Raw genomic sequence first — 21,710 nt, 5'->3', positions numbered from 1 at the left:
GTAGACCTACTGTGATGGACCATCAGTTATAAAATCATGCTGTAATCACTGTAACAGTAAAGAAGCAGAAGAGTTGTTTTTCTTAATTTAAAAAGAAATTTGCCAACTAATTTTCTATGGTGGTTCTTCGATTTGTGTGGTATAGAGGGACTTTTGAATTTAACTCCTGATTTCCCCACATCCATCAAATTCCATTTACACTTTGTGCCTGTCCCAGGATTCAGCATATTATTAGTCAGCATATAATTTGATGTTAAAATTTTTAAATTACCTTATGAAAAGAACATATGTAGACTTTGTAGTGCCCCTGTGTCAGTAAAGTGAGAGGAAGATGGTAAAGACAGCTGGGAAAGAAAGAATGGGACACACTCACTATTGATGATCATATTGAACTCTAGGCTTTTCCCTAGACCAAGTCAAAGGACTGGGATTTTGTTTTGTTTGGTTTTGTTTTGTTTTCCCTTTTTGTGATACTGGGGATCGAACCCAGTGCATCCGAGGCAATCACTGGATCAACTGAACTACTCCTCCAGCCCAGACTGGGATATCTGAACACAGCATGCAGATGGATTTTCAGTAAGCTCTTGAAGGATGAAGTTAAGAGGATTTCCTTATTCAGGATTTTGCCAAACTTAGAAAGGTCTGTTCCCTCTTTCTTGATCTATTCCCTCTTTTTCTTCTTTCCTGTCTTACCAATTTTTTGACAAGAAAACAAACAACATTTTGTGACCATGAATATAACAGTTGCCACACAGGCCAGCAAGAACCCAATCACATCTAAAGAGTGGTACTGGAACCAGGTGAGGTCATGGGAGGCTGGCCTGAGGTGCTTGGCTCCTTTGTGGCGCATGACAAACTCAATCCAGAAGACTGCTCTGTCCAGAGGCTTTACAGGCTGATCATGGTGAATTCTTGATAACCTCATGGCATTCTCTTTATAGCTAAAAGACAAATTCATAAAGTTAGTTTTTATTTTTATTTTTTGTTGTGGTTAAGTTCTATGTTGTATGAATCAAAGGTTATACAATGTGTTATACAAGACAAAATTCATAGACATGTTGAGGGAAAGTTTATCTTGCATGAACTTAGCCAGTTGCCCAGGGTTTTAAGAGTCATAACAGGGTAGATGTGCTAGATTCTTAATAAAATGTGGCCTTTAGAAATAGAAATGTAGAGCTGAAAGAAGTGGAATATTTATTTGTGAATGGATAGCCTAATTTTTCAATGAAATAACTGATTTTATGTGAGCTATATTGTCCAGAACTGTTTAAGATCAAGATGTGAATGATCCAATATTATTGGGTAATATCATTTAATACATCAATATGCATGGTCACTGACAATAACTAGTTCATATGACAAACATGGGGAACTGGTCATAAACATTAATGACTCACTTTACAGTGTTGAGATCTTTGCAGTGTGGTAATTACTCCTTTGCACATATTTGCATATTTGAGATGAAAATGACAATGTCTTTATTGGCCATATCCAGACCAAAGGAAAACACTATGGTTATTTCAAAAGTAGCATATCCAAGTGCATTGAGTTCTTGAAGCTAATAAAAAAATCTCCCTAGAATTAGATCCCCTAATCAACATGGCACTAAAATAGCAATAGTCATTGTTAACAGCTCTAATCACTTCTCAAACACAACTGGGTAGAAATCTACATATTTAACAGGTAAGGTGTCTTCATTTAAAGTTTCCTAATAGCCTAGTCAGAATTATTTGGTTTCACATTGGTTTGTATCATGAGTAAAACTTCCAGACTGACTTTTACAGAGATGAAAACAGGTATGTGGTTTGTGAGGATATATACTGGTGATGGCAAACATTGTTAGGATCAGGGAAAGGGAGTGTACTCATCATTCACAAGTGACTATCGTACACTGGATCCAGCAGCGTGAGATTATCAACATGCACTCTTTGTGTATAATGAAGAAGAGTCATGCTGCCATTCACCTGCATTGAACTATAGGTAAGGTCAAGATAATAGTTTCACGTGGTAATTCTACTGCATTTTAGGCAAAGTATAGTTGCTATCAAAATCTTTTCCTGCAAATCAGATTTTTGTTAAGATTTTTACTTTTTATTGACAGAGAATATACATAAATTTTATAAATAACTATATATACATGAATGCAGAAGAACTGTCATTTAATGACTAAGAGAATAACCAAGGACTGTGTTCATAAAATATTATTACATATTTTAATGTGCTGTTTTATGTTTATGATGAAATATTTTGAACAATTAAAAGTACTATCATTTATATATTACAATGTAATCATTTGTGTTTCTTGTCTTTTAGAATAAGACAATGGAATACCATAAATCCATATTTATTCCCTACACTACTCTGTCATTGTGTTTTCAGATAATTTCAGAGGTAATATTAGGTTAAAGGTTAATGTGAATACATTTTAAATAGACAACTGTTAGTATTTACTTGGAATTTTCTATGAGTATTAATAATTGTTTTCTTGCATCAATAATTTGAAAATTAATAATAAAGTTCAATGTACATTCTATACCTTAGAGTTAAAAATAATCACAAAATCTATCTACTTTCATGTGTAATAAAATGAACCAAATTGTCAGTAAGTAACATCCTAGTAAGAATGTAATTGATTAGATATCAAGATCAACATTTATAGGGAAAAAATGATCATACTAAGAATTACTGAAATTCCTAATCCCTTGCTATCTCATAAATTATGATGTCTTTAACATCCCAAAGATTATTAATCATTTAGAAATAACTATTACCTAAGAGCAGTGTATAACAACACTGTTTAACACCGAGTATTGCAGTTATTTTTGAATATTTAATATTGGGAACATTACTGCTTCTATTTTGTACTTAATAAATGGTTTATGATATTTAAATATTTTTATTCATGAAATTAAACAGATTATCCAGAAAAACAATGCAAGTGCTCCTGTTATATGGTGCTTATTTTGTAAAACATTGGTAGATTTTTTGAAGCCAGGTTTTGTTGCTGTCATTCTTTTTGTTTTATTTTCATCTCAGGAAATCATTTTACCAGTTGGGAATGAAATAAATGGATTTACATTAGTCAAGTTATATTATTTGAAAATAAACCAAATACAAAATTATGAAATAGTGAAACTTTCCTGGGATTACCGATAACAATCAATGGCAGAGAAGTCTTTAAAAGTAACAGTACTCACGAAGGTTGATAAATGACTGTTCTCAACGCACTGAGCAAATCCGCACTTGTCATTGTGTTGAATTTCACCTCCACAGCTGCTCCCTTAGCCTTCATGTGAACGATGTTATCAGGTTGATCACCAAATATGGGGATTCCCACCATAGGGATCCCATGATAAATAGCTTCATAGATCCCATTAGTTCCACCATGAGTGACAAAAGCTTTGGTTTTAGGATGACCTAGTTTGGGAATAGAGTGAGAAGCGTGCATGGATATCAAGCTAACACATTAACATAATTTTGGAGATGTAAGGGGCAAAAAGCTATAGTATATAAGGCACTGAAAATGTAACATTTTTTTTTTTTTGGAAAGTCCACCATGTAAAACAATGCTACCCTAAAAAACTGTGATCCCAGAAAGAGAACAAATTCCTTCTTTATTGTCTGAGAAGGCATTACTGAGGTGGTGTTATCAGAGCTGGAACTGAAGCTTGTAGTATGAGGAGAGTCTTAACAGAACTAGGGCACGAGTCTATGAAATTAATGGCCAATTGTTTAATTACACCTGCTTTAAAACTGGAAGACAAAAATTGTTCTGTGTTAAATTTTTTTAACACAGAACATAGGGCCACAAGAAATTTCTTAACTTTTCTGCTACCCAATTGTATAGCTTTTCTTCTTCCACAGTCTTACCAAGAAGGTCATTCTGAGGTAGCCAATCAAAAATCCGAGTATTGGCTCCTAATGTGGCTGGCTTCTTTCCTTTGTATCTCCATACCACCTGTGGAAGACAATGCTATAATGTTGCAAGTACACACAGTGAGGCTGTGTTAAGACTGTAGACTTATTTAAAATCACATTCCTTCATATTGTAGGTGCTAGCTGAGAGCGAGCATAGAGAAAGTGTTTGCAACTTGTAAACATTGAGGTATATATTAGGATGCATCTGTAAAGGCTTCTACTCAAAATCTATTCAGAATAGTACACATATTTTGAGGCTTGTTACTTTAAATATTGGAAGTGATTCTTTAAATAAATAGAAAATAAATAAAACTAGTCTAATAAATCAGAACATAGGGTTAAAAACATTAAGAGAAACACAAATTCTATATAAACTTATTTATTTCATTCTACCTGTCATGTTACACATGTAATTTTTTTTCAACAATATAATTAGCCTTAGGTTTTTAGTCTTTGTTGTTGTTGTTGTTGTCATTGATGGTAGTTTATTCCCAGCTTTCCTTCCTCCCTCCCTCCCTCCCTCCTTTCTTACTTCTGCCCTTTCATCTATCTTTCTGTCCTTTTCCTTTTCCTTCCTCCCCAGCAATCTTTCTAATTTCTTTAATTTTTTTGATGGGGAATTTGATAAGGATTTTCTTATATTTCACTTTTCAGGAAATATTTAAAATTAGGATATTAACCATTTTTATATATATTTGTCTTCCAGGGGATAAGGCAAACTTTAAGAGACAAGCATAGAAATAAAAACCAGAAATTATAACATGCCTAATTAGCATAGGTACCTTTGTACCATCCTATGTAGTTTAACTAATAAATAAATATAAAGAGTACCAAGATGGTTGATGAACAAGATTATATAGAGAATAGAATATAGACTTCTAATTATAAAAATCAAAGTTAATTGAATAACAAATTACAAATGCATACTGCTTGACAAGAATGTTATGCTTTTCTTATTAACTGTAGAACATTGAGTTGGGAAAGAATAAATGAATCTAATCTTCTATTCTAAACCAAATATACTTTGATAGAGTTTTTAAAAAACTCAGGAATTTGGAATATATATTTTTAGCATGATTTTTCTCTACTCTGTGTATAATCTTTCTCTTTTCTTACACCATGGAGCTAACATACTTCAAAACTAATCCATGAGTAGTTCAAGAGTAATCCATGCAATCCAAAATGTTACGAATGACCTAATATATATACCCCTATTCTATTAAAAATCAATGATTACAAAGTGAGTTCCCACAGAAAAGCCAAGGTGCAGTAGGCAAGTCATAAAATGGACCTAAGTACAAGATTTTAATATTATATAAATGTTATCCTTAGTGTTATGAGTTCCAACATCCATCTGGAAAGAGTACTATTAGGCATACTCTCTGTTCTATTAGTAAGATTCTGTTGACCAGGGCTTCGGGTTGTACTGACCTTCTGTGGAAGCTGCGCAAGGGCAGAGGCAATGAAATTGGCCTTTTCTTCTGTGAGGTTTTTGACCATTGACCCGAGAGAAAACACCACAATACCATCTTCACCTGAGCTCTGGACAAAGTCTTCCATTTCCTGCAGACAAACATTCTTTCTATTAAAAAGTGCAGCATCATGAGGAAAAACATGTTTGCCTATACTTCTAAGTGGAAGAAGTAAAAAAAGCAATGTCAGAGAAATTGTTAGACTGGTTCTGTCTTGTGATACATAACTACGTATCTATTTGAAAGGAAGTATGTCCCTGAAACTTATGGTTAAAATGTATCATAAGTGATTGCAAGTATAATATGAATCAAATCACCACAGAAACAAACAGGCAATGATGGCAGCTCATCTCATGGCAAGTGGAACTGTTACTCTCAAGGTATCATTTTCCCAACCAACAGAGTTGTCTACAAACATGTAAAAATATTTCATGGAAGGAAGACCAAGAAAGGATCCAGACCTAGGCTTTTAAATTTTCAGTATGCCTGTTACACCCAGCAATTACCTTCCTGTGAGACAAACTTTAAGATAATTTTTCAGAAGAATCCACTTTCCTCATTAATAGGGCTATGGCGAAATTTCTCAAAAATGTGATATATAGTAAAATATTTTGGAAGGAGATACCACAGTTCATTGCCTGCTCTAATAATAATGACTTTTATAAAATGGTACATTTAATTTGAGCCTTAGAGCAGAAGTAAAATACAAAATCCAATAAAAATAAACTTCCCTGAGTCACTACTTAGAGATTTGCAAACTAGCCATTGTAAAGTCCAGGACTGGAAACTTTTACATAATAATCTGTGTGAATGCCACCTTCTAAAGGTATGTTTTATATTATCTGTGCAAGTATTGTGGTCACTCTGGTATCACTCTATTTTCTATTTATGGCTAGTAAATTATCAGAGGAGAGACAATGTGTTGAGAGTTAATGCATTGTGATTTCCAGCATGCTTAATGTCAGGAGAGTGTTTCTGAAGTCCAAATAATATTTTTCTCCTAAACAGGTGTTCATCAAGCAAAACAAAACACACACACACACACACACATACACACTCTTGCTAATTTGTATTTTTGACTAATTTGGTTCATTACTTCTTTATTTATGTGTCTAGTAACTAGCATAATCCAATCATCACACATAAAAGCTATGATTGGTAGTCATACTCCTCAGAGTCTGTATCAATAGGTAATCAAGTTTGGAATTAAATCACTATCACTTCTTGTAAATCATGTCTAAGTTATTTTTGAGTAATTATACATGTGAAAGGGGAGAAAAAAGGATAAATATTATGGTAGGGATTATCTAGTGATCATGGATGTGTTATAGCTCTCTCAGTATATTTATTTAGTTATTATTTCATTAACTTCTGTGCTGACAGTACTTAGCAAAGTGTCTTTGCATCCATAATCTTGTCTGCTAAGTAAAGCAGATTCATAATCATGAAATGAAATTTTAAACTTAAGTATGCTATATTTATGTTAAACAGAATACAAGAACTCTCCTGGGCACTCCACTTGACCTGTAGCCTACTAAGGAGATTACTGTCACTGGCCTACAACCAGATAAAAAATATTTTGTCTCCTCACTCACCTCTATTAATAATTAACAATAATGTTCTTACCAAAGAGATCTAATAATTTTTTTTGTTTCTTAAAACTTATTTTTGTCCAATATTTCTGACATTTCAAATTTATTCATTGAAAACTTTGGAATTTGGCATACAATGTTATTTTTCATTCAAAAACTAAATACTGATCATGCTTATAGAAAGCAATGATAATATTTGAGTCTCTGTCTCTCTCTCTCTCAGTAATAACATTTAAGAATCTCTCTCCCTCTCTCTCTCTTTCTCTCTCTCTCTCTCTCTCTCTCTCTCTCTCTCAATAATGATTGACTTTATTTTGACAACATGAGGAATGCTCACAGTCAGAAGGTACACATGCATTTCACCATGAAAATGGAAAGAAAAATGACCATGTTATTTCACTTTCCTCCCCAGAGAACAACTCTAAAGGCCATGAGCAGGATTGGTGGGACTCTCCTGCTCCTGGAAAGTGGATCTCATCTTTGGTATGATTTCACATACACTGGCAGGGACATATTTTGTATTTAAAATTACTGCTAAGTCATTATGACATGAAATTTTCTCCTGTATCCATCTTCTCAAGCATAGTGGTTGAGAAAAATGTCTTTTCTCAATGCTTCTTCACAAAATCTTTCTTTAAAAGAATTCCATTAGGCTCCAGGCTGCCTCCCACATCTTCCAGGGTCAGGGCTGAGGCCTCTTGGGGTAGCTGGGAGGAACACTTGGGGCAGCCACTGCTCAGGAACCAAGGTTCTGCTATATCTTGCCTGCTTACTGAGGTGTCTGAGTGACTAAATGCTGCCACAGCCCAAGGACTGGACTGTAGGACCAAGAAAGAGGGAGAGATAGGGGTCACTATTTAGCTGGTTGTTCTCAGTATCTCATGGAGTGAAGGCTCAGGCCTGTGACTGTCCAGCAATGTGTTGACCTTCAGTTCAGAAGTGGGGACCACAGGCTGAGGCTATCTTTGAATTTGTGATCCTCCTGACTCAGCCTCCTGAGCTGCTGGGATTACAGGCATTGCCCGGGAAGTTTTTCAGTTTTATTATTATTTCTGTCTGTTGATGACTATCAATCTATTTTTAATGTTTTCTACCAACACTGAGACCATGTACTACCCAAACAATTTTCAGAAATCACATGAAAACTCCTTTGGGAAAAAACTAAACTCATCATCAACTCCTTGGTGTTTTTTCACCAATTGTTGCCTCTGACAATAAAGGTTACCCCTATGCAATAACCCCTAGAATTAAAATATAAGAATGCTACCTTATTCCATATTTTCCCTTAATACTTATTTCTTTTTATTCATCAAATCCTGTGCAATTCACAAGAAATTCTCATGAAGGTATATTTCTTTATCAAACCTTTTGGAAACTGTCACTGGTGATGACTTTACAAATTCACTGGGAAGACTGTAATGGTCTCCTTGGTGATTCCCATGGTTCTACTCCCTGTGTCTGCACTCAGTATCCACACTAAAGATACAGGTATTTTTAGTATACCACTGGAATTATTTTATTTATTTATTTTTTTTTTGGCTAAATTCTCAAGTAATTTCATAGGACCTAATATAATCCAAAAAGACCACTACGATAAAAAAAATAAGCTAGCAGTGACAGAATGAAGATATTCAACAACATATCTGTGCTATTGGAACTGTAAATTTTAAAGGAAAAATGGGACAATTTTCATTATAATGGACCTACCTTAGGTAAAGGTTTGGCAGGTTTGCAGTGCAATCCTCCAACAAACTCAAAATTAGGTAAGTATGGACGAGGAAATTCAAAATCCCAGTATGTCCGGATTAGCCAAATTTCAGCTTTGCCCATAGTCTCACATAATGTAGTAGGTCTTCCTGGAGAAAAGAAGATTTTGGTGGAGAAAATTAATACATATATTTGCTATGAAAAAAATGCACCACAGATTACTTTATAAACTATTAAGGAAAAGAATTAAGACCATTAGAATAATTACAATGACTATATGTTAAAAGGAAAAAAGGAACAAAGGAAAAGAGGAAAAAAGGAACGAGGGGATAATGGAGTGAGAAAAGAAGTAAGGGAGAATGTAGAAAAAAAAAGAAAGGATTAGGGGCACTGAAGGAGAAATCATATCTAAGTATAACTTAATAACTGTTAAAGAAACAAAAATTTAACTACAACCATTGAGAATTTTAGTACTCATTTTTTCTCTCTAAAATGGAGAAAATAGATTAACTCCATCACATAAGCCTTATTCAAGTCACCTCTCAACAATTTCCCAGTTTTTATCCACGAATACATCTCTGTCTTAAAGTTTCTATATTCTCAAACATAGCATTGAAGGACCCATACCTAATTCAATCCATCTTTTTTCCATGATTCAAATTCTATTACTCAAATTGATTTGTCATTATGTTTTAGTAAAAAATTCCTGATTAATTCACACCCAATTCAACCCCCCTATATGTGAGATACACATATAAATTACATTAACATTAATACCACATATTATTTTAGTGTTAACTAATATGATGGTTTTTGAAAGCGGCAATTTCTAAGTATTAACTTTATGAGTTTTGTGAAAAAGGATGAGTATTTGTAAATAAAATCAACCTCTCCTACACACAAGAAAATGTGCTTTGCAACTGAGAAAATAAAAACTCAAATGAAAATATTTTTTTACTTGGAATTCTAATATAATTTGTAACTATATGAGCCTGGAATAAAAAGTCTCTTTGAATAGTAATTTCTTAGTAGGTTTTGAATATATGTGTGAAGTCACATAGCCAATGTCTTAATGTAGTCATGAAGACAGATGGCCCAAAGATTCTCAGCTTGAAATTTCCAGAGATTGAAAGAGAACTTTTCCCCACACCTTCCACATCAGAGTTTTTATGACCTATAAGTGTCTTATTTTGTGCTAAGGATATAGCTCAGTGGTAGAGCCTAGCTATACAAGGGACTGGGTTTGAACCCTAGCACTTCAAATATTGGGCACTTTATTTCATATTTGCTTTATCCTGGCTTGATCACTAATTTTCTAAGTGAAGTATATGTTCATAAATTCCAGATCAAATTTTTAGGAAGACCTAATGGATTCAGTAAAATTGTATTCTTAAAGCAGTGATTCACAATTACACACATAAAGTCAAAGAAAAATGAAAATAAATTTGAACAAAGGTATACAAAATTGACAAACAATTTCATAAGACATTTTAAAAGTTATACTGAAGAATTATGAATGAAATTACAGAATTAAAATATACCATTGATTCTTTTCTTGTAATTACATTATTTATATAAATAGTGGTAAACATTGGACAATTATATAAGTAATATAAAATTAAAAAATTATCATGTATGAACTGCCAAATGAATATTGATATTGATTGCATCTATTATTTTAAAACCATATGTGAGTCTAAAGAGATAGTTTTTAGTTCAAAGAACTCCTGGAGGTAACTTCAATTTATTGCTGCATACCTTACTGTAATTGATATAGACAAGAGAAAAATTTTGTAAGTGGTAGTTATCGATTTCTGAGGTGATATGTTAGCTAGACTGACTTGTAGAGTTGACTTCTAGGCTATCTAGGTATTAGCTTATTTCCAATGGCATGTGAGAAAATTCATATGCGCAATGTCTAGAGCACTTTTTTTAAAGAGTAAATAGTATATTCTTTTTTTTTTTTTTTTTTTTTTTTTTTAATAGTATATTCTTTATTTCACCTTCACTTTCCTTCAGGCCAGTCTACAAATAACTCAGTCCAATTATTTGAGCAAGAGCAATAACACAAAGTATGTAAAATAATAAGATAATTAGTTCTGGATTCCTGGATGACTTAGTGACTAGAATTTACTTTCTTCATGTAGATAGGTACATGAGAGAGAAATAATTTCTGTGCATTTATGGTGTTTTGTTGTATATGTTTTTACTGCACCTCACACTGTAGGGTCAATTGTTTCCTGATAGGTGACATATCATTGTAGCACAAACCAGAATATTAACAATGGATGATATGATGCTCTCAAATCCTACAAACATTTTGAAAAGAGAAATGACAGGATCTCCCGTCAGATTATTTAGATACGGTGAGAAAAAGTGTTGCATGTAGAATGATTCCAATTATCTTTCACCTGAGTCACTAGAGGGACTGAGTTTAATTGAATAAAATGGGAGACTTCCAAAATATTTTGGTGTCAGGAAATTTTTGAAATACAGCTAAATATCCAAATGGTGATAGACATCTGGAGATAGAGGTGAGCATTACAAGGGAGACAGTCTACCCCCAAAACTTGCATTTTGGGGTCATTGGCATACAAATGATAATTAAAACCAAATAGTTTTATGAGATAATCAAATAACTGGGTGTACACTGAGAACATATAAAATGAAAACACTGGTTCACTTCTAACTTAAGACACATATATACTTATTGGTACTTTTTTTTTTTTTTTTCTTGTGGTGCTGGGGATAGAACCTGGTGTCTTCTGCATGCAAGGCAGGCACTCTACCAAATGAGCTATATTCCCAGAGCATAAGAGGCACAAATACTTACAATGAGGTATGTGCTGAGCACATTCTAAAGACAGACTGAAATGTTTGACAGCACCACAAATATAAGGAAACATGAAAAATAAAGAAAACATAAGTGGAAATAGAAAAAAATAGGCAAAGCAAAAAATAGAAAACATAAAGCAGTTTTAAAAATAAAATATGCCAATTAACTCAGAGAAGAAAAATGTATACAATGTATGGAAATGTATACAACGTCTCAGTTAAAGACATGGAATTTATATTAGATTTTTAATTCAGTTATATATCAATTATATACTAAAGAAATAGAAAAAATGAAGAATAGAATTCATAAAGCAGTTGTAAAAATAAAATATGCCAGTTAACTAATTGAATAAAATGTATGAAGAGTCTCAGGTTAAAGATATGGAATTTACATTAGATTTTTAATTCAATTATATACTGATTATCAGAAACACATCAAAATATTAGCATAATAAATAACTTCCAAGTAAGGACAGCAAATGAATTATTATTTTGATATAGCCACATATGTATTATTTCATAGTTATGTATGCAGTACACTTTCTGTCAACTCACTTTTATGGAATTTATATACTTTAATGTTTTAGATGGAGACTTTTTGACCAAAATATAATTAGATCTTTTTAACCTAGTGTTTTCTATAACCGAAAACTTTTGTCTATGTGAATTTATTTTATTTCTACAATTATTTCATGGATTTTCTTTCTTTTGTATTTCTCCCACTTTATTGTATTTTTCTAACTGGGTGACTTTAAATTTAGTTATCTTCCATTTTTCCATGAAATGAACTCCCTAAGGAAAACATAATGGAATTTTAGGTAAAATTTAAAACTCCACCATAATTGAGAAGGAATATTACAGATTGTCCAGAAACTGACAATATCACAAGAAATTCAGAAATAGAGCCATCAAACTCACCCAGCTGAATCTGTGAGCCTATTTGTAATAAGGACTACTCTGACAAAATAAAGCCATTAAAAAATAATTGGGCCGCTGTTTTACACCACAGGGCTTAAAAGTTTTGTTACAAAAGTTTACTCTCCCATCAACTAATTCATAGACAGCTTTACACTTAGAAATTTAGAACCACTTTTCAAAAAGCCTTTGCCAATGATGAAATCAGAAACTATTTAGAAAAAAAATTAAGATTATATAGATTAAAAATAAATGAAAAACAGCAAACATGAGACCTGAAGTATAGTTGTAGCATTTATTATAATTAATAAAAAAAATTGTAACTTAAGAAGTTTGAGAAATAGTAGAGTTAAAAAAAGAAAGAGCAAATAATTGATGTATTTGTGGAAAAGGGCATTATTATTAATAGAAAAAATATTCAAAATCAACCCTACTTATAATTTAGTCGATATAACCCAGTGATCATTAGTTAACTGAATACTGTAATATTTTAATGGAAGATAAGGAAAAGTTAGACTTGTTCTAGGAATGAATTGATAGTTTAAGTATTTAAAAAATGTTATCCACTTTATTCAAAGGAAAGAGCAAAACTTTATGACACGAACATTTCAAGAAATAATAATCATATTCATAAGGTTGAAAGTAATTAGTAAATTAGGAATAGAAAAGAATTCTCTTACAGTATAAGGCACAAAATTTTTAAAAGTCTTCATTAAATGTAGCCTTTTGTGTTGAAATATTGTAAGCATTCTAATCGGGATGAGAAAAAGTCAATGGTATATATAAGGACATATCAATCCAACAATGTTCCACACTACTGCACTTAAATAAGAAAACAATTATGTGAACAAAGAAGATCTAGGTGATTATCTAGGTGATACTTTGTTATATAGCAAATCCAAAAGAAAATAGAGATAAGTCATTAGAATTTAGGACAGTTTAAATTTTGAAAGATATGGCAAAATATAAATAACAATGTCTGTGCACAAGCAGATGAAAATTTAATTTAAAATGGTATTTTTTAAAATTTAAATCTGAATAATTTCTAAAGATTGTATAAACTAGGGGCTGAATTGTAGCTCAGAAAGAGTACTATCCTAACATGCCTAAGGTTCTGTTTTGATTATCAACACCAACAAAAGCAACAAAATCATGTGTAAACAATATTTAGTATAATACAATCTTTTTAGAACCCATAATAATGAAAGAGCTAACAAGTTCATGGACTACAAGGGTCTACATTCATAAAGATGTCCATTCTCCCAAATTGATCTGCAGATTCATTGTAAAACTTACTACAATATAAAAATCAGAAGATTCATTGAACCTGACAATTTCTATAGAACTTTATATGCGACTCTAAAAATCTACATGGAAAAGCAAAGAATCAAAAATAATGAAGAAACTCCTGTCAAAGAGATACAACAGAAGTGGGGATTATCCTACAGATGTCAAGAACTAATACAATGGAAAGTAAATAGGATAACAAACAGCAGCAAAACCACTTTGGTAATGAAAGTTCTGAATGACAAAGCACCCATTTCAGATATGTGGGGAAAGGAAGGAGCCTTCAACAAACATTGATGGAAAACTCCCTATCCCTGTGCAAAGTAGAAGAAAGAAATGAGATGAGAAGGTTGAGAAGGAATGATTCAGAGAAGAAAGAAAGAGGAAAAAGAATGGAAGAAAAGTAAAATGCAAAGAAACTGATCCACCTTACAAAATATGCAAAAATAAAATTTTAAGTAGATTAAAAATCTTCAAAGTAGGAGAAAAATTATAGTCTCATTTCAGTCAATTAGGAAGAAAATGTTTTCCATTGCTCTTATAGAACAGAAGACATATAGCAGAATGCTCAGCATTATACAAAAAAACTATAAACAGACAGTTGTCTGGCCATAGTTACTTGGTGTAACACTACAGAAATACATAATTGTATCATCAAACTAGTATTAAACATAAGTAGCAGTCCAAGCATCCATTTGTGCATTATTTAGTAAAAATAAACAATACAATGTTTAGAAAATAAAATCCATGTTACTACTGTAAAATTTTGCAAAAGAATGTTAAAACCAGCTAGGTAAGATGATTTATAAGATATTGGTAACAATCTATTTACTATAAGACATAGAGAAGATGATTCTATTATTTTAAGGATGCACTTAAGTTAGACTAAAGTTTTTATATGCTAATAAGTGTACTGAAAAAAGTATTTAAAATACATATCACAGAAAAAACTCTTATGCTGCTTAAAATGACAGAACAGTTACAGGTTAAATGATAAAGAACCCATTAGAAAATGGAATAACTGTATTTGCGACCCAGCTTCAGAAAAGGTCTGAGGATAAATGCTAAGTGGTTCAACAAGATTAGAAGTCATCGTGGCAGAGACACAAATACAATCAATTCAATTTAATGCTGTTTGTAGTGGCAGAGTTGGAACAACACAAGTACTTCTCAGAACTGAAGTAATTCAGTGATTTCTTATATCAAAAAATTAATATTATTACGGTAATACCAAGAATGGTGAAAATGTTATAAATCTTAAAGATCTTCACATTTGTATCAGGTTAAAAAAAGTAAAAATGTATATTTAACATTTGTCTCTATTGGTAAAAAAATATATTTATGGACATATGCTTAATATTGCATAGAAAACATCTTGATATGACAACATGCAAATGGTGCTGAGAGGAAATAAAAATCCAGTTATTTTTAATTTAAATACAATTTTGCCCCTTTCAAATTTTTTAGCCATATTTATTTGTCATTTTTATTGACATCATGAACTAAGTTATATTCTTGGTGCATTATATTTGCCTAGTAAGTAAGGAATATGGTAAATTGCAGGAATAAGATTAATGAGTTGGGCACAGGGCACATGCCTGTAATCCCAGTGGCTTCAGAGGCTGAGGTAGGAAGATCACAAGTTCAAAGACAGCCTCAGCAACTTAGCGAGGCCCTAAGAAACTCTGTGAGACTTTGTCTCTAAATAAAATACAGAAAAAAAAAATCAATGAGAGCACTTGCACAAAAAGGAATTTCTACTAAGAATGAGGGATTAATTTGCCTTATATTTTAAGGATTACATTTTGTCTACAATCATTAAATAGACAAAAATCCCATTCCCTTTCTCTGTTTAAAGAGATATCCGTGAAAATTGTTTTGAACTAGGCAACCACCCTAATTTTCAATATAAAGAGGACCTACACTATTCTTCTAGTAAAAATAAAGATGTGGAAATAATTTTTTTATTTTCTGATAACTTTAACAAATGTAATACACAACATAAAAAGAACAAAGGACAAAAACCACATGCTTATTTCAAGATGTAGAAAAGCATTCAACAAAGTACAAAATCCCTTCATAATAAAACCCCTGAGAAAACTAGGAATAGAGGGAACTTACTTTGCAATAATAAAGGCTATGCATGCAAACCAGAAACTGACATCATACTGAATGGGAAAAAATGGAAAATATTTTGCTTAAAATCAAGAAAAGAAAGAGTTGACTATCCACTCTTACTCGTGTTCAATGTATTACTTGAAATTTTAGTCAGAGGAATTAGGCAACAGAAAGAATAAGTGGTACAAAGAGGATAACAATAATACAAATTATCCATATTTGTATTCCTATAATCCTATACATAGATGATCCAAGAGATTCCACCAGAAGACTTCAAGAGTTGATAAACAAATTGATCAAAGTAACAACATACAAAAATCAATAACTTTTCTATACTTCAATAATGAATCTGCTCATAAAAAAATCAGGAAAGCAATCCCATTTATAATACCTTCAAAAAATAAAATATCTAGGAATCACCTAACCCAGGAGGTGATGACCTCTATAATGAAAATTACAGAACACTGAAGAAAGAAATTCAAGGAAACATTAAAAAATGGAGAGACTTCTAATGTTCATGAATAGGCAGAATTAATATCATTGAAATGGCCATTTTGTTAAAAATAATGAACAGATTCAATGTAATTCTCATCAAAAGACCAATAATATTCTTCAAAGAACTAGAAATGACAGTCCTAAATTCACGTGGAAGAACAAAAGACCCAGTGTAGCCCAAGCAATCCTAGGGAAAAAAGCAGAACAGGAGGCATCTCAAGACAGTATTTGAAACTGACAAAGTTGACAAAACCATATATTGTAGAAAAAAAAAGCCTCTTTGACAAATGCACTGGAAGAACTGAATGCACATATATAGAAGAGTGAAACTAGATCCCTATTGTTCACCATTTACAAAAGAGAACTCAAAATGTATTAAAGACCTAAATATAAGACCAGAAGCCTTAAAACTGTTAGAGAAAAAAAAAAAAAAAAAAGGAAAAACATTTCAACACATAGGCACAGGTGAAAACATTCCTATGATTCAGGAAATAAAAGCAAGAGTCAATAAATGGAATGACAACAAATTCAAAAGCCTCTGCACAGCAAAAGAAACAATGAACAGTGAAGAGAAGACTGACAGAACGGTAGAACATCTATGTTGGCCATTCTTCAACAAAAAATTAATAACCAGAATATATAAATAACTCAAAAAACTGAAAACAAAAAGAACAATAACCCATAACCAGAAGAATGAGAAACTATACTCCATTATATATGCTGTGCCAAAATGCATTCTACTGTCATGTATAACTAATTAAAGCAAACTTAAAAAAGCATAATCCAATCAATAAATTGGTAGGCAAAATTACATGAAACACTATTCGACATGCTTAGTCACCAGGGAAATGGAAATCAAATCTACACTGGGATTCCATCAGAATGGCAATATGCCAGTGAGAATGGCAATCATCAAGACTACAAATAATAAAGGCTGGTGAGAATCAGGGGAAAAAAGTTTTTAGGCAATGTTTGTGAGAATGTAAATTTGGTATAGCCATCAGGGAACCCAGTGTGAAGGTTCCCAAAAAGTTTAAAATAAAACTATCATAAGATCTAGCTAGTCACTTCTTGTTAATTATCCAGAAGAATTAGAGCTGGCATACTACAGTGATACAGGAATTCTCATATTTATTGCAGCATAATTCACAACAGTCAAGGTATGGAATCTCCTGAACACTTACTATGTCATTTGTAGGAAAATGGGTGGAACTGCCAACCAACATTCTGAGTGGTATAAGTCAGATTCAGAGAGGAAAGCATTATTTGTTTTCTGTCACATGTAAAGCTGAGGAAAAATAAATGGGCAAAGAGGAGCAAATGCCATGAAAGTAAAAGAGAAACTAATGGGTAGAGGAAGGGATCCAGGAGAAGGAAGAGGAGCAGGTGCGGGAGGTATTGGAGAGTAAATTTGATCAAATTTCATTTTAAGTATAAACAAATATGCCACAATGAAACCCACCATTCTGTATAAATAAAAACACCAATAAATAAATACATAAAAAAGAAAATCAGTGTGATGAACTCAGTTGTGTTTTCCCAAATTCCCTTGTTGAAACATGACTACATTTATAAAAGTGATGATTAGAGCTGATAAAGGTTAAGTGAATTGAAGGGTGAGGCCCTAATCCAATATGACTAGTATCCCTCTGTAAAAGGAAAACACACCAGGGCACAGAGATGGAAGAGGTAAGGCCTTGTGCAGACACAGGAAGATAGGAATCTGCAAGAGGAGAGAAGCCCCAAGAAAAAGACACCCTAGCTGCCCTTGATGTAAATCTCCTAACCTCCAGAATTGGAGAAAATTACATTTTTAAAGTCACCAGTTTCTGTTCCTTACTTTACCAGCCCTAGCAAATTAACACAATTGTGGAGTTAAATTAGCTAGTGTGTTTTAATACCCACTATCCTCGTTTGTGTGGAAGCTTGTATTTCCTGATGATTCTCAAAAACAGTTGAAGTGCAAACCTTCAGTTGATGGGTTCAGACGAAAATTAGGAAGCAACATCAATCATTTGAAAAAAGGTAAGCAACTAAAAGTAAGTTGAATAAATATTACCAGTGAAGTGAAAAATTTACTACGTTTTTAATGTCTAGAGAAATAAACTCTTTTAGAGCTTGGTATTTAAGTTTTCAACTCTATTTTGTACTTCCTGAAGTATGAAGCATCCTAGGACATTTTTCATTATGACCAGCTATGGTGAAGCAGTTCACAAAACATACTGAAGTTTCCTACCTGATTTGAAATGCATAGAAATGGTAGGTACACTGGTCCAAGTGGAGAATGATATAAATTTGAGAGTAATAAGAAGTTATTTTCAAAAATGGAGGAAGCAAAATTCAGATTAAATTCATAATGGATTTAATTCCATTCTCAAAATACTCACATTTCAGTTTATTACTGGTATAATGCAAGATATTGTTATTATGTTATACACTGCACATTTTCTTTTATTCTTTTTTCCCCTTTAACCAATAAGGTGTTGAATATCATAGTAAAGGGAAGTTCAATGTCTTGGAAGTATTTAAATATTGTAAATACATCTGGTGAAAAAAAGACTTCTTCCCTTAGACTAACATTGATTTTTATATGGTATTTATTTCTTGTTTTGATCACAATCTATTAAGTTTCAAGGTAACTTACAAAACAGTCTGATAATTATAAGGAAGGAGTAACCACACAGGGTAGTCATGCATACTTTTAATCCCCTCTGAGACAGGATATCACAAGTTCAAGGACAGCCTCAATAACTTAGAAAGAAGAGCAGCAAAAATATAAAAATAAAAGAAAAAGGAAGGGGGATGTACCTCTGTCATAAGACACCATGGGTTCAATCCCAAGAGAACTCCCCCAGCAAAATAAAAAAAAAAAAAAAAAAAGAAGAGAGGAAAAGGATTAACCATTGCAAAAGAATTCTTGTCTTCCCACCATTCATTGTTATCACTTACAGACTTTTATGTGGAAATCAATGATTTGAAAAATGTATTCCTTACATTTCTGCAGGCTTTTCTTTGGCTTCCTAAGGGTCTTTGGATACTAGTGTACCATGAGAAGCAGAGTCTCTTACCTAATGCCTCACTGTAAAATTGATCCCAAAACTGAAAGTCATATTGCTGGAGCACGAAGTCAAAGAACAATGTAAACATCATATTTTTAACCCTTTCCATGAAGGTCATTCTGTCTGTTAGTCCTCCCATGGAAACAGGCACGTAGGAAGGCAGAACTGGAAGATGCCCACAGTATCTCTCTATAGTGTTGCCCATGGACAGCCTTATTGTGTTCACAAAAGGGACCCCAAGCAACTCAGCCACCAGCTCCCCACAGGGAACCACGGGGTCTATAACCATGACATCATACTTGGTTTCCCGGAGCTTCTCCATGAGGGACTCATTGTAGACTGCTTTCCGACAGAGTTCTTCAAACTGTTCAGTTGCTTCAAGAAACAAGTTTTGAAATAATTTTGCTGACTCCCACAGTGACAATGTTGGCATAATATTCACAGCTACATGTAAAAACTTATTTAGTTCTTTCTCTGCATCCTCTTGGTTCCCTGACACAAAGATCACCTCAAAATTGAATGCCGAAGGTTTGTGATAGTCAACCAAGAAAGTCTGTGAAGAAGTCAGAATTGTCACTTCATGTCCCCTCTGCAGGAGTTCCTCAAGAATGGTCTTCAAGTTGAGCCAGTGGCTCATTTCACAGGGCCACACGAGGACCTTCCCACAGAATCCACACCCGACACAGCAGAACTGCAGCAGAAGAATTGTCAAAACCCATTTCTCAAACATCATGTCAGTGTCTCTCTGCACTGATCTTTAGTGGTGGAGTGTTCACTGGGTTAAGTAAGAACTTTGGTAAGAAGAAAGTCAAATATTAACTTCTGAAAGTAGGAAAGGACACATGTGCAGAGAACTTTGTCAATCTTATTGTCTGGGTGCAGCACTTATATGACATTTGTTAAATGATAAGAACCTTTTAAACATTTGTACAGAATTTGTTTTAGTATTCAAATCATTCTGCATTAAATATCTTAAAACAGTAAAAATTTGAATATCTTTAGATTAATAATTCAAAGTACAATAGAAGAATGCATTTAAGGAAGTTCAGTAAATCATATGGTGTATCTTATGGAAAATGATATTTGATAATATGGGGAAACATTTACAAGTCTTGGCTTAAAATTTGTTATATACTAGTATGCAGAAGACACGTAATATAATGAAAGGAGGTAAATACTAATTATCAAGCAGTGTTATACTGTTTCAGGACTCCAGAGAAAGATGCCTCACTTTTATATGAAGGAAATCAGAAAACCTTCTGGAAGTGGAGCAGTCTTAGCAGGTGTGCCTAGAAGCAAAGTTGGCAGAAGAGAGCTACTCAGGAGGAGAGGAAGAACTCAAGATAAAGAATGATAATGTATAAATTGTGGAATTGTGATCACTTAAGTTCAGTATTTGTGGAGCACAGGGTGACACAGAAGGAGTGTTGAAAAGGAAAATTTAGGTGACTTTGTAGAGACTTGATGCTATTCCCTGGTTTCAGTTTTTAACTCTAATGTTGGTTTACACATGGGAAGCATAGAATGAGTTTATGAATTGATGACAAGTGAAAGGGGATCAACCTCTATGTGAAAAGCTAAGGAATGGCTTATTTTATAATTCAAGGAACCAGAGAACAGTGACTCAACAGAGACATGAAACACAAAGTTAGGAATAACTGTGGGAAAACTTTTTGGCCTGCGAGGTGTGAGTTAGTTATTAGTCATGTCTGTGGATATATATACATTTGACCTCTAAACACTTGAATCTCAGGAGAGAGGTAAAGATTAGAAATACAGGTTTTGTTTCCTGTCATCCATCCATATTTCAATGTGATTTCAGTTTCTCCCTTCTTTATAATATCATGCATTTAACAGTGTTTAGCACTTGGTGTATGTCACTTTTTGTACTGTGACAGGAGGTAGAGAGCACAATAGAGGTCCATTTAAAAAGGAGTTCACACTTTATTTCAGTATGGAGTCAGTTAAACAACACTAACTACAACCATAAGAGAGATGGGTCTTAGCAGGTAGGAGGGAAAAATTCCTGGAGGAAATTATTTGTGTGAAAGAAGGAAATGATGAAATAATGCTTTAGTTAAGTCTTTAAGAGTGAGCTGAAAATTATAATTTTGAAGGAAAAATACTGATGTAAGGGCATTCTATGAAGTGTGATACTAATAATATCAAAGCTTAAATTCAGTCATAATATATAGTGAAACTGGCATATTAATGATATTTCAAATTTTTGTATTTATTTTATTGCTAAGCAGAATACCCAGAAAAGTTTTATTTAGAAGACACAACAGTAAAGAGAGCATTGAAGATTAGAA

General features: G+C 32.9%; 1 protein-coding gene and 1 long non-coding RNA gene across 3 annotated transcripts in view; one reads left to right on the top strand and one right to left on the bottom strand.

Moving 5' to 3' along the window:
• Positions 1-21,710, top strand: part of LOC306669155 — a 98,235-nt gene that overhangs the window by 56,581 nt on the left and 19,944 nt on the right. The gene's annotated exons all lie outside the window — the stretch shown is intronic.
• Positions 16-20,176, bottom strand: LOC306669124 (UDP-glucuronosyltransferase 2A3-like). 2 transcript variants are annotated; one of them, XM_079153001.1, is made up of 6 exons: positions 19,408-20,176; positions 8,690-8,838; positions 5,346-5,481; positions 3,871-3,954; positions 3,198-3,417; positions 16-941 (listed from the first exon to the last, which is right to left on the bottom strand). In XM_079153001.1, the coding sequence occupies exons 1-6, from the start codon at positions 20,129-20,131 to the stop codon at positions 662-664; spliced, it is 1,593 nt and encodes a 530-aa protein (XP_079009127.1). In that variant the 5' UTR covers positions 20,132-20,176; the 3' UTR covers positions 16-661. The 2 variants fall into 2 exon arrangements, with proteins under 2 accessions (XP_079009127.1, XP_079009126.1); XM_079153000.1 differs by having other exon boundaries at positions 3,871-3,958; positions 5,350-5,481; positions 19,408-20,175.

The sequence above is a fragment of the Sciurus vulgaris genome (assembly GCF_902686455.1).
Source record: "Sciurus vulgaris genome assembly, chromosome: 9".
Lineage (NCBI taxonomy): Eukaryota > Metazoa > Chordata > Mammalia > Rodentia > Sciuridae > Sciurus > Sciurus vulgaris.
This window is presented reverse-complemented; position numbering and strand designations above follow the sequence as displayed.